At 41.4% G+C, this 12,753-nt stretch overlaps 1 protein-coding gene across 8 annotated transcripts in view; it reads right to left on the bottom strand.

The window, feature by feature from the left end:
• st3gal3b (ST3 beta-galactoside alpha-2,3-sialyltransferase 3b) overlaps positions 1-12,753 on the bottom strand; it is a 53,719-nt gene that overhangs the window by 31,880 nt on the left and 9,086 nt on the right. For 4 of the 8 annotated variants that reach the window (XM_034702535.1, XM_034702533.1, XM_034702534.1 and 1 more), the window contains exons 3-6: positions 7,677-7,739; positions 7,143-7,184; positions 5,989-6,031; positions 4,020-4,112 (exon numbers count right to left, since the gene is read on the bottom strand). In XM_034702535.1, coding sequence (XP_034558426.1) covers positions 4,020-4,112; positions 5,989-6,031; positions 7,143-7,184; positions 7,677-7,739 — 241 coding nt within the window. The remainder of the gene's footprint in view (positions 1-4,019; positions 4,113-5,988; positions 6,032-7,142; positions 7,185-7,676; positions 7,740-12,753) is intronic. The other 4 variants (XM_034702537.1, XM_034702538.1, XM_034702539.1 and 1 more) reach the window with 2 other exon arrangements.

Raw genomic sequence — 12,753 nt, 5'->3', positions numbered from 1 at the left:
AATCTCATTCATTTAACAGCAACCCCAAATGTCTTGCTAAAGCCTCCCAGATCAAGCATAGCAGCCCACACATTAGCAAGGTAGCTGGAGACCAAGTGGGTCATAAAAAGCTGAGGGGCAGAGAGAGACACTGCAGGCGGCTGCAGTGCATAACCCATCAACAAAACCTCTCCACCCACCACTAAATCACAGCCAACTCGCGGGTGTGCTAAATCTGCTCTGACAACATGCTCATGCCAGAGTGCTTTTCTTCAAATGATCTGTGGCAAGACTGTTCCTCCAACTGAATGACACCAGGGAAAGTTGTCTTTGGTGAAAACACACTTAACAACTGTTTTTACGTGTTAGGTTCCAGAACATGTCCAGAAGAAATGGAGTTTGATATTCAAAGACATCTGTGACAAATGTTTTTAATGCCCCGTGACCTGCTGCTTCCAGCATCGCCTCTTCCTTATCCTGTATGTCTGTATTACTGTGTGTATGTGTGAGACACGCGTTGATTAACTGCTCCTCCAAAATCAAAAGAAGCCATTTCCTCTTAGTCACGCCTGCGACCTGAGTGTGGCTTCAAGATGGATGTGTGTTTTTATGACCCCCTGTCAAGCACAGCGGGGAGAGACACGAGAGAGGGAGAGACAGTTTTCTCACATAAACATACGAGAAGCTCCGTGCGTGTCCATGCTGGACCTGAATGATCCATCAAAACACACAACACAGACACACAGGAAAGACAATGCTAGGTGCCTTGGGGAGAACTATTGAGCTGGTGTGCATTATTTTGTTTAGGAGAGGAGACAGTTACAGAAATCGTTGCACAGTCTCATTAGCAGAAACCAGACCAAACACATACAGATGATTGTTCTTTGTTACTAAACATAAATTATGACTCCCACAGCAGACAGACCACACTCACCAGCAAAGGCATTTTACACTGGAATCAAGAGGACACATGAGAACCATCACACCCCCTTTGTTTCAGGAATCTCGGATCACTTGTGTTACCATAACACAGCCATGAAAAGAAATATGTGGAGCACTGAGGCACAATGACCAAACATGGCTGACATTATTGGAACGCCATCCGGTTAGCTGAAACCTCTTCCAAGCACCCTAATCGGTCTTTGATACCCTCATTACCCCCAAAAGTATGAAAGCAGAGAGACTAAGGGATGGGGGGTTGTGTGACTCTCTCCTCCTCACATCACCTGTCGGGGGCACGCACACGCACACGCACACGCACACACACACACACACACACACACACACACACACACACACACACACACACACACACACACACACACACACACACACACTCAGAGACTTCTGTCCTGCCAAAACAAATGGAGATTCATTAAACCTAAAACCTTGGAGCCCAGGAGGGGCTATAAATAACACAGGACCATTACAAGTCACTGAGCCCTGACCGACAGTCAGTCACTGACATCCTGACAAAGCAGAGAGACAAGGGGCTGCTTGTTGTTAAATAAAAAGAGAGGGCTCCCAAAACAGACAACCAGCAAAGACATATTGTACTCATTTCCTTTGCTAGGTACATGTCTCACAGGAAATATTTTCATAACCGTGCCACTTCAAGTTCACTGCCATCACTTGATTTAGGGCTCCAATACAAACAGTTTTGGATAAAGCCAAAGAGGAGGGGAGGTGTGGAAAATGAATGTGAATCTACAGGGCAGAAGACAAACTTAGAGGAAGCAGGAGATGATTAGAGGGACAGCCACAGGACCTCACGGTGAGAGGTTAAGTAGGTTTTCTTTAACAGCTGAACTGTAGGCCACACCTATTTACACAAAATGCTAACAAGGACTTAAATAAACAAGGACGTAATTGATCTGTTTAGCCTGGTAAACACACCGAGCAGACTGAGATTAAGAAAGAAAACAAAAGTGAAAAATCAAGATGTTAAGTGGTTTACACTCCTCTAAACATAACACAATTAATCACCTACAAACTCAGATACAGCAAGACCGTGTAGGTAGTAACATATGCTTACACTTGTGTGTACAACTTTACACAAAGTGCAGCTTTAATTGCGTTCATTGACCTGCATGTGAATGGGGTGAGGGTGGTAGTAATCAGAGGGCTCCTGGTGGGGGTTTTGTGTTTTAAAGAACTTTGATCTGACACGTGCGGCTGATTAGGGGAAGTCCTTACAAGTGAGGACATTGCTGACTTGTAGCCTCTAAGATAGGTACAAAGCAGTTCTACAAAACTGCTTCTTATTAAGATGCACTGCAATTTAAAGCCTGCAGTGCTGCTGATGCTGCTGTTTAAAGACAGTATGTCATCTCAATCAGCATACAGGACCTGGCAGGGGTGAACTCTAGCTTAACAGGCTTCTTATGCTGTACTAGTGTTGTAGTCAAGACCACATTAACAGAGACCAAGACATGTCCGAGACCAGAGTGCACCGAGACCAAGACAAGACCAAGACATTTAGGGATCGAGACCGAGTCAAGACCAAGACCAAGACCAAGGCAGGGCAAGACTGAGACAAGACCAAGACCATATATATCAATGAAAAATCATCATGAGAGTTAACAAAATAAAAGACTTCTGTTTATTTTATCTAAGTTTGCTTTCAATACTATTGACAGCAACAAACAAGGTTTGGTTTTGTCTTTGTTGCCTTTCTTTTGACTCCTTAAAGTTTTGTTTTTTCTCTTATCACAGTAATGAGGGACACAGAGTGCATCCGTGGTGGTCTTGACTGGTCCACCCAGTCCGAGAGCGAGAAATGACCGAGTAAAAATGCTTTCAATCCCGAGACGAGACGGAGACCTGAAATAAGCGGCCTCTAGACCAAGACCGGTCTTGAGTACTACAACACTACCCTGTCCTCTTTCTAACATCTCTCTACAGACTCACTCTCCTCTCTGTTTATCTCCTCTCTTAGAGGGGCCAAGTAATAGAGTAGTTACTATTCGCATTGTCAAAACCTGGAGCTTTCAGAAGCAGAGCCAGGGTCCTTAAAGCTGCTATAGGCTTAGACTGCCGGGAGAACTGACACACTGGGATTCCCTCTCTCCCCTCTTCTCCCCTATCACTCACTTTAACTCTCCCTGCCCCATTAAAGTTCTTAACCATAGACCTTTCTGGAGTCCCTGAGCTCCACACACAGAGATAAATATATTAACACAACCTTACTTAAACCTTTTTAATGCATCTTCTTGCATCGTTTTTCCTTTTTAACAGGATTAATGGAACTAAAAGACAGTTGTCTTTTGGTGAAATAACTGAATATAAACTGGGAATTGGAAGCTTCACAGTGTACATGGTACACCTTCAGGGGATAGATAAATGTGGTTCAACACTTAAGTTTGTAAATGGGATGGCGATTTTGTCCCATTTCTAGGTCACATACTGCAATCAAGTGCCTATGGCTATTGTTCAGCAGTGCAGTAAATTACCCCTCTATTAGCTTTGCTCCAAGAATGCTGATGGTACAATGCCCTATAGATCAAGCGGCGATGGGTGGAAAACAGAGGCAAAGAGTGAAATCAAAAGAGCCAATGAGATCAGTAAGGGCCGTGAAGGATCATGTGGACTGTGTGGGCTGGGTAGCAGGAAGCTAGTGATGAGTCAAGACAGGAAGTTGGTTGGTGTTGTTCATAGAGGAAGCCTCTGAGAGTCTACGATATGATAGGAGAAGAGATGGGAGACCTTATGCTCGGGCTACAAGGGTTCTTTGTGTGGCAGGGGGATCACAAGGACACAGTCAGGGTTTTTGTGGTTGGGGAGGAGCTGATTGAAATGGGGGAACGTTGGGCAGGAATGTGGGGGCTTCTCTGTTTCTGACTCAAAACCCTTAAGGCCAAGCTGGCTTGGGGAGTGACATCATGCATGTTGGTATGCTTGATAACAGTTTCAGCTTTTCTCCTGCCGACAACCAATTAAAAATGACTTGTTTGATGAGCTCTTGATTTGGTGAGGGGAGTTCTCAAAGCCTGCATGAATCTCTGAACTAAAACCTCACAAGAGCGATCAGTCCTTCTCACTTGGGATAGATGGCGGTCATCTTGGCTGCTGCGTATCCTGGCTTGCACACTCCTTCGCTGAGGTTGCCATACTTGTATGCCAACTCCGGTGGCCTGCACATGAAAAGAAAAGAGGGAAGAGGGAGGCCATTTATCAGACACTTCATGATAACTGATTATCAATTATACTGACACCATTCCAGGCCTCAAACGGCGAGCTTGTCAAACAATCTGCCTGGGAGATAAGAAAAAATGGGGATGACTTGAAAGTTGGAGAGCTCAGCAACAGCTCAATGTATCACCTGTGTGTGGCATGACAAAGCAGAGGGCCCTTGTTCAAATAATCACCAAGCAGGGCTCAAACTTGAACCTCCCAATTACTAGCATGATCATTAATAACCTGATGAATGCCAAGAATCTAGTTCAAATAAACAGAGAGAGGGGTGAGAGGTCTAAGTCTCAGAAGTGTGCAAGGAAGATCTGAAATTTAACGTTTAAAGAGCAATTTAAATATATCCTTAATTATTCTAAGTATGCTGAAAGGCTGTTCACATGCAGCTTAACCTTAACTGCTTTTGGATGATAGGTACTTTGGGAGGAATAAAAACTACAGGGTACTTATCCATCATGTAGACCACCTGCAAGGAATAAATTACCCAAATCACAAAAGTAATTACTCCTTTGAAGATAAATTGCACTACTGTATGCATAAAAGAATAATTAATGACCCAGTAGATGTGTTGTAAGGAGCTGCGCTGGATAAACTGAAGCCATGAGAAAACCACCTTAAAGCACATGCTGACACAGTGCTTACAGTGTGCGTGCAGAGTGTGGATGGACGTGCCCTGCGAGCTGGGTGGGAGGGTGGTGATGGCAGCATGTAATTATTTCTCACATGGTAAAGGGAGGGCCAGAGAAAGGGCTGTATCATGACAGTGTAGAGCGAGAGTGTCAAACCAATTCAGGGGATTGTATACAGATCAACAGACATGCTGACACAGTGACAGCTACGTAATGACTCCATGTAGTGTGTTCAAAACGCAGGAACACACGGGAAGCTACATCTCAGTTCACACTAATCTTTAAAGATATCACTCAGACCACCAATCAAATCTGTGCATTTATCACAAGGTTTTAATTAGGTCTCCAATGTGGTGATATGTGTTTGTTTAAAACAAATCAAGTCAGATTAATTACACCAAAAGTCGAGACTTCCACTTTTTATGGTTACCCGATTGATCAACAAAAACCTGTGTGAAAAAGATCTCAGTGGAAGACGCTGTAAAACATTTCTTATAGGGATATTTCAGTTTTTTTAAGTGGGGTCGTATGCGTTACAGTACACTAGTGTTCCTGCTAACCACAATGAGTGCCGGTGAGCTCTTCCCCTTTAATGAGAAAATTCCAAGAGGACCGGCAGGCAAGCTAGGCTGTTCTCTCTGCGGCACCAAGGGTCACCTATTTCACTTAATTTTGCTAAAGTTGAGAAAATATGGTAACAGCTGATCAGCGTGTATCCGTGCTCATGCAGCGGAAGAACACAGGTCTGCGAGGTGCGTCCAAAAATAGTGCCAAAAGAAAGGTAGTTTCTGACGGCAAACTGAATAGCTCCAATTTTTTCTACAGGTGCATGCATTTGCACCATGATGAGTGCCTGGACCATATTTTCTCAACTTTAGGGAAATTACACAAAATAGGCGGCCCCGTCCACAGAGAAAATAGCCTAGCTTGCCGGCCGGTCATCTGGGAATTTTCTCATTAAAGGGGAAGAGCTCACCGGCACTCATTGTGGCTTGCAGGAGCACTAGTGTAATGTAACTCACAGGACCCCACTTAAAAAAATCTGAAATATCCCTTTAACTAATGGAGTCAGAGTCCAACCGTCAATTCAGCTGTTCTAAATCTAACAAGTTATTAGTATCATGATGGAGAAATGTTAAACATGGCATATTCAGTGACTGAAATGTTTACTTGACAAAGATGTACTCACAGTTTCGCGTCCAGCTGCAGCAGAAAGCCCTGCTTATCATACACTGGAAAGGAAAAAAAGAGAGGGAAACCCATTACCACTCAGGCCACATATGAAGAAAGCATTGAGTCTACATCATTTTAAGTGTCAGCTCATGAGCTGTAGTTGTGAACAACCTGTGCATCTTTAACGGGGAAACAGTGCAGCCAATGTAAAAAGATAAATAAGCATTAGAATCAAAGACTTGTGATAAAACAAGCGAGGTTAGGGGGGGAAGCGAGCCAAAAAAATCTGTTGAGTTTAAAATAAAGTTAGAGAAGACGTTAGAGATCACCTATGGACGACCAGTAGGTGCCTGGTGAAGCATTGAGGCAAAAGACAGAAGAAGCACAGAAAAGTAGGATATGGAGAAATGATGTAATTTGAGAGTCTTACACTACTTACAGGGTCTATGAAACACTTAACATAACATCTATCTATGAAATGCTGTAATATCTTGCATTTGTGTATGTAGGAAGAGGGTGGTAATACTCCTGTGGTTGTGGATCTTGTCTTCACAGAGCAGCTGGAGGAGAAAGATAAAGAAAATGGACAATGGGAATGCATGATGGCTGGTTAGGGAAGGATCCAAGCACTGCCCTGGAGGATGGACGACTTTACCAAAAGCAGCCAAGATGGTGAGTGTGTGTTTGTGCGCGCATTATGTTTCTGTATAGAGAAGCATAAAGCAGCCAGAGAGGGCCAAGTCGAGCCAGCAGCTTGGGAGAAATTAAAGAGGCAGGGTTGCACCAGAAACGCAAATGTTGGTGTGTGAAAACCCTGACAGAATTGATGCACCAAAACTCCTGCAGACTGCTTTACACGCCAGAGCATTTGTTACTGAGCAAAGACAACAGGGGGCAGTGTTGCATCACACTGCAGCTTCCTGTGGAGGCTGGGCAGTCCTCACTTATTGTCATGAGTGCCAAATTCAGTGTGGAGTGAATGCACTTTGAAACCGAGAGATTCCCACTTAGTTAGAGATTCGATTAAGAAAGTCAATTATAGTCCCAACCCCAATTTAGTGGCAGAAGCACTGAAGGACTTTTAAAAAAGGTGCTGATTTCGTAGTTTTTTTAAGAGTGGAGGAACGACAAGGATGGGTAAGAGAACAGTAGGTGGGGCTGCAGATGTACCTGAGCCTACTATTCGTCCCACGGGGATGTCCGTTTCCAACTCTGAAACACAAAATGGTCAGTTAGCACAGTTTGAGGTCACCCTGTTTTGGCATTGGACTTAAAAATAAAGCCAAATGCATTGTCAAACATTGAAGAGCGAAAAGAAGGGAGGCATAGGAGGAGAAGGAAAGGTTAACAGCTTTAATCCCAGAAGGCTGAATTATAATTCTGAGAGCCCGTCTTTATTCAATGACAGAAAGTCCAATGAAGTGGAAAATTAAGTGCAGAAGCCCCCATTGTGTGATTATTATGGCTGTGGTAGATCCAAAGTTACCCATGAAGACTATATGAGTGAATGAGCACACACACACAGGTAAAAAAAAAAAGAAAGATGAAAGGTAAATTGAAGTGGTAAAAAAAAAGTGAAGCTTTTATTACTGCGTTAGCAGAGATTTTTACATTGCAGGGGGAAAAAAATCAGCTTGAGAAAAGCCACGTCACGATTATTTGACAGTCACCCAGCATACATGGGCAAAGTCTCAGTGCCTCTACCTGGAATTCTTTTCACTTCAGCCCCTTTAGTCGGGACTACAGCTGTCACATCTGCATCTCTCTCTGGAAACAAAAGGGGTTTAGGACACTCATCAACTGTGGTGCTTAGGATGCAACCAGTAACCTCTCAACTAAAAAACTGAACTTCTCAGAAAATTGAAAAGGGATGATTTCAACATCAGCAGAACACAGACCACCCGCCGCTATGCACAAAAAACAGACGCACAGAGAGGGTGGACACAGAGACAAACAAACATGGACGATTTAATGTTGATTCTGCAGAGTGAATCTACCACCAGTAGTGACATTGAGGATAGTTCGTATTAGGGGTGTCCCGATACAACCTTTTCACTTCCGATACGATACCGATATTGCAGCCTTGATGATCGATATCGATCCAATCCGATATCAGCACAAATCATACTTTTATTACTTATATGGAAGCAGCATGGAATGTTAGAAAAGGCTTGATCAAGTGATATTACTCAAACAGAGAACAATAGTCAGCAACAGTAGGTATAAGAAAAACTGACCCATGTATTATTAACCAATGGGTTACATCAATTTTAACCTTAAACATACGAATAAACTAAAATTGAATAAAATAAATAAAACATAAATTAGACTACCCTGAAAAATAACCTCAATCAATCCAATAAAAACTAATTATGCTGCCAGGGTGGGGAGTCGAGCTTGGTTGGCTCTCCAGTAATGTAAAGGATTGTTCTTACGTTCAATAGTGGCCTCACAGAGGTAGCTCTCCATTTCGAAGATTGCATGACAAGTTTTGCAGCGAAAAATACTGCCACACGGCCGACATCACTCCTACTCCTTGCTGCTTTGTTAGCACCTTAGCACACACTGTTGTTGTGATCACGTGGGCTCTGGAGTCTGGAATGGACTACATGTATGGGAGTGCTTATATAGGCATTTTAAGATGCAGTCCGATATAATCCGATACTAATTTTTTTGCTGATATGGGACTGATATCCGATATCAATATCAGATCGGGTCACCCCTAGTTCCTATATAGTATAAGAACTTAAAGAATGACTCACTGAAGTCTGTCTTATTAGAGATTACAGAAATAAGGAGTGAGATTCTCACAGTTAGTGTAAAAACAAAGGCATGTAACAGCTGTGATAGACCCACATGAACTGACTTTCTCTGAATGTGTTTATTAGGGCAGGTTAGGAGGGGTGACATACCCTCTCAAATTCATCATTATAATTGGTTTAAATACATAAATTATTAATAGAAGATAATAAAAAAAAAATCTATCTTTTGCTTCTTCTTACAAAATAACCAGAGGACAGCGGTCATGTTGTTTCATCCAAGCGCTGTTGATGGAGCACAAACCAAACTACAAAGTCGTCTTCAACACAGAACAAGAACAACAAGTGCTCTTGTGACGAGAACGCAGCACGCATTTGTGATAATGTTAAATCCCTGTACAAAAACCTCACCGAGGAGATAAGGCTGGCAGAGTCAGGGGCCTTTTTTAAAAATCTCTTCTTATAAGACCCATTTTTACAGACTTGCTTGTATGTGACGTCATCATATTAACCGCTTTTTAAAATTTGTTTATCAGCATTTTTTGTTTTCATCCAACTAACTAATATTTTTTATTTTATATGATTATTTCATTTGATTATTTATTGTTTTTTTTTTTCTTTTTCATTTATTATTTTAATGTTCTTCTTTTATCTTTTATCTTTTTCCATTTTCTGCTTTCTCTGATAGGATGTCGCCTTCTTAAATCCTTTTAATTTTGTTGTCCTTTAATGCATTTATTTACTTATCTATTTTTAAATATTCTTTCATTTATTCTTTTATTTTTTTATTTAGGTATTAAAAAAAACCCATCTCTAACCATGATTTATTGGTCTACAGTCTCACCACTTTGTTCTGTTTGATATGCGTTTATTCCTGTTAATCTTTTGCGTTGTATTTTGTTTTTGCATTGTTAGAATTCCTACATTCCTCTCTGTCTGTTAAAGGGTTTTTTTTGTCTTCCGAATTCAGCCATTCTTTGCTTGTCAAAGCACTTTGTAAACACCTGTTTTTAAAAATGCTATACAAATAAATCTATTATTATTGTTATCATTATTATTATTATAAAAACTGGTTCTTTTTAGAATGAGCTTGTTAGAGCACAGCTCCTCCAGAAGTCAGCAGCTGGATCACATTCCCCAGTTAGTTCACCTAAAACTCTGCTAGAGTTGAAACTCTATAGGGGTATCAGGGATAAAACTACACCTCAGCTCTGAGACAAGAGAAGGCAATCCCTGATGCTGAAACTAAGACTGGCTGAAGAAAGAAGAGAGCTTCTTCAGCAACTACTACTAATAACAAAACTGATAACAAAGCAATGAAACATACAGGAAGGAAGGAAGGAAGGAAGGAAGGAAGCAGATCCCATAAAGAAAGAGTTGAGCTTCATAGAGTTATAACCACATTCTGAAGAATACATTTTGAGAGTAAACAACTCGATCTAACTCAAATAAACACTTTCATGTTCTTTTACAACATTTGTTGTTTGTTTGTTTTGTTTAGGAAATCAACCAGGTTGAAAACTGTGGCTTATTCTCTGCAGCTGTTAGCAGCTTGGCTGGTGGAACAAATTCATTTCTCACCCTGCAGGTGTTAATTTCAAGTGTGATCTGACACCCTGAGGTGGTGTTCTTGTTACTAGAAGGGGAGCAGATCCTTGTAAGTGATTATCCTGCAAGGGAGCTCTGAATGCAATCGACAGTTGGCTGCATTTGCAATGCATGCCACAACTTTTGACAGAAGCCGGAGAAGATAAGGTTTTGCACAAGTGTTTGCCAATACATTTGAAGAAGGCTGTTGTATCGGGTGAGAGAAAAAAGTGATGTTGTGGTTTAATGCGTGCAGAGTTAACACATTGCATGTTAGGCCATATCCCCATTGCAGTGGGTACATCTAATAAAAGCAAAACAGATTCACTTCTGAAAACACCTTTTAAGTGGTGAGCAAAAACAATATTTTTGTGTACACACAGACCTACAGTCAAACAGAAGAAAACTGAAAACCAAATAGGACCCCAAAAATATCAGCAGCATAGACTGGACACCTCCATTGTCCTGAACCAGCATGCAAGAACTAGTAGGCCAATCCAAAAAACTATAATTTGTAATTTAATTAAGGGTAGTAGAAGCATGATTTCCTCAGGGGTCATATGGCAACAGAGAAAATAAAAAAATTATGTTTTTTATTTGCATGGTTTGATCTCAAAATTAGCCACAATTTTTGTATATGTTTTTACAACATATGGGCAGGACCCCCTGGGGGTCACGGGACTCCAATGGGGGGGTCGTGATATGTCTTCCAGAATGTGTTTCTTTTTAAGTAATCTATAATTGCACATTTAACTCATTAATGTAGGCTACACTACCCAATAGGTATAGGCTAATTTTCTGCAGACAAGCTAAATGAAGTATGAAGCAACATTTAACCACTTCAAGGGACAGTGGGGGGTCTTCGGCACCTTTATTTTGAGGGAGTCGCAGGGTGAAACGTTTGGGAACTCCTGTACTAGTAAACAACACATGCACAGTGTTTCATTACATCTAAAAAAGAAAAGCATCTACCAAGAGGATCTGTTCAGTAACAAGTAAACAGTAGTTAAACTGTTTTCATGACAGCTAAGCTAATTCAATTTGAAGCCATTAGATGTGTCTGAAAGTTCAAGACAACATCCAGTCTGTTCTCAGTCAGTCATTGCAACCTCTATGTGATATCAAGAGTAGTCTAAACTCAGGAGTTTTCTTTTGGCTCCTTACGTATATTGTGTGCTAACGAAGCCAACACAGTTACACCAATTAACTTCAATTAACTTCTGTTACATCTGCCAAGCTGCACTAACACAGCCAGTCAGATGACTGTTGTATACTCTCAAAGTTGGCTCACAACATGAACACAGATCAATGACAATGGTTGGAATGTAACTGGCTGTATTGACAGACACACAGGCTGGAAGTGATAGAAAACTGGCCTCATTTTCACTATGTCTGTGCAGGAACAAATCATGAACCAATTCTTAGCTGTTTTTAACAAGCTGCACAAGCTTTACATGGGTTTGAGGAGTTTAATGGAACACAGGGAGTCAGTTTAATAAGGTCTTTCCCTTGTGTCAGTGGCAGCAGGTCCTGAACATGTTAACTGAAAGTGCTACAGGAGCAGCCACATTGAATACAACTTAGAAGCAAACAGAGTATAAGTGTAGAAGAGAAAGTCCCTATTATAAGATGAGCAAAGGTAAGTAATCCTGCAAGAGTCATACTTCCACTCTAGCAGACAGAGGAATGACAACAGTCAAGGAACCTGGAACATGGTCACAGAGCAGTGACACAAAAAAATGTAAAAATGGATGAAAATAAAGAAAAAGAAAAGGGAAAAAAAAACACAGGATCAGAATACAGCCCTGAAATAATGAAAGTCTGCAGGCATAACTACATGAGTAATTCAGGATGAATCATACAACCAGCCCTAAAGAAGAAAAGCTGGACAGGTCAAAAACTTTGTAAATGCTGTGACCATCTGGGTTATCTTTATACAGCAGCTGGTTCAGCTCCCATCACAGTCCTCTCTGCCATCACGCACAGGCATGCTTTTTTCTGCAGAATACTATGACTGCAAAGACTCCAGTTATGTGTTTAAGCGTATCATTATTTTCTTTTTTTTTACAACCAAATTTAAATGTCAAGTACTCAGGTAGGTATTTCAGGTAGGTTAGAACACTGTGCCACCCTAATACTGTGGTTTCTTCTGCAAAAAGAAAAACAGAGAGCTCTCTAAAGGGAAAATACATACATAACACGCCGGAGCACATTTCAGCCCTAAAGTCCTGTTTGTTCAACTAGTATGCATGCTCCATACGATACTCTTTCTTGGCACTGGCATGGTTGCAGAAGGCCTTCAGACCATAGTGTTGTAGTCAAAACCACATTAACCGAAACCAAGACATGTCTGAGACCAGAGTGTAACGAGACCAAGACAAGACCAAGACATTTAGGGATCGAGACCGAGACAAGACCAAGACCAAGGCAGGGCA

Source organism: Notolabrus celidotus, chromosome 15 (genome assembly GCF_009762535.1).
Source record: "Notolabrus celidotus isolate fNotCel1 chromosome 15, fNotCel1.pri, whole genome shotgun sequence".
NCBI classification, from domain to species: Eukaryota; Metazoa; Chordata; class Actinopteri; order Labriformes; family Labridae; genus Notolabrus; species Notolabrus celidotus.
Note: the sequence above shows the minus strand (reverse complement) of the source record. Positions and strands in the feature narration are given on the sequence as shown.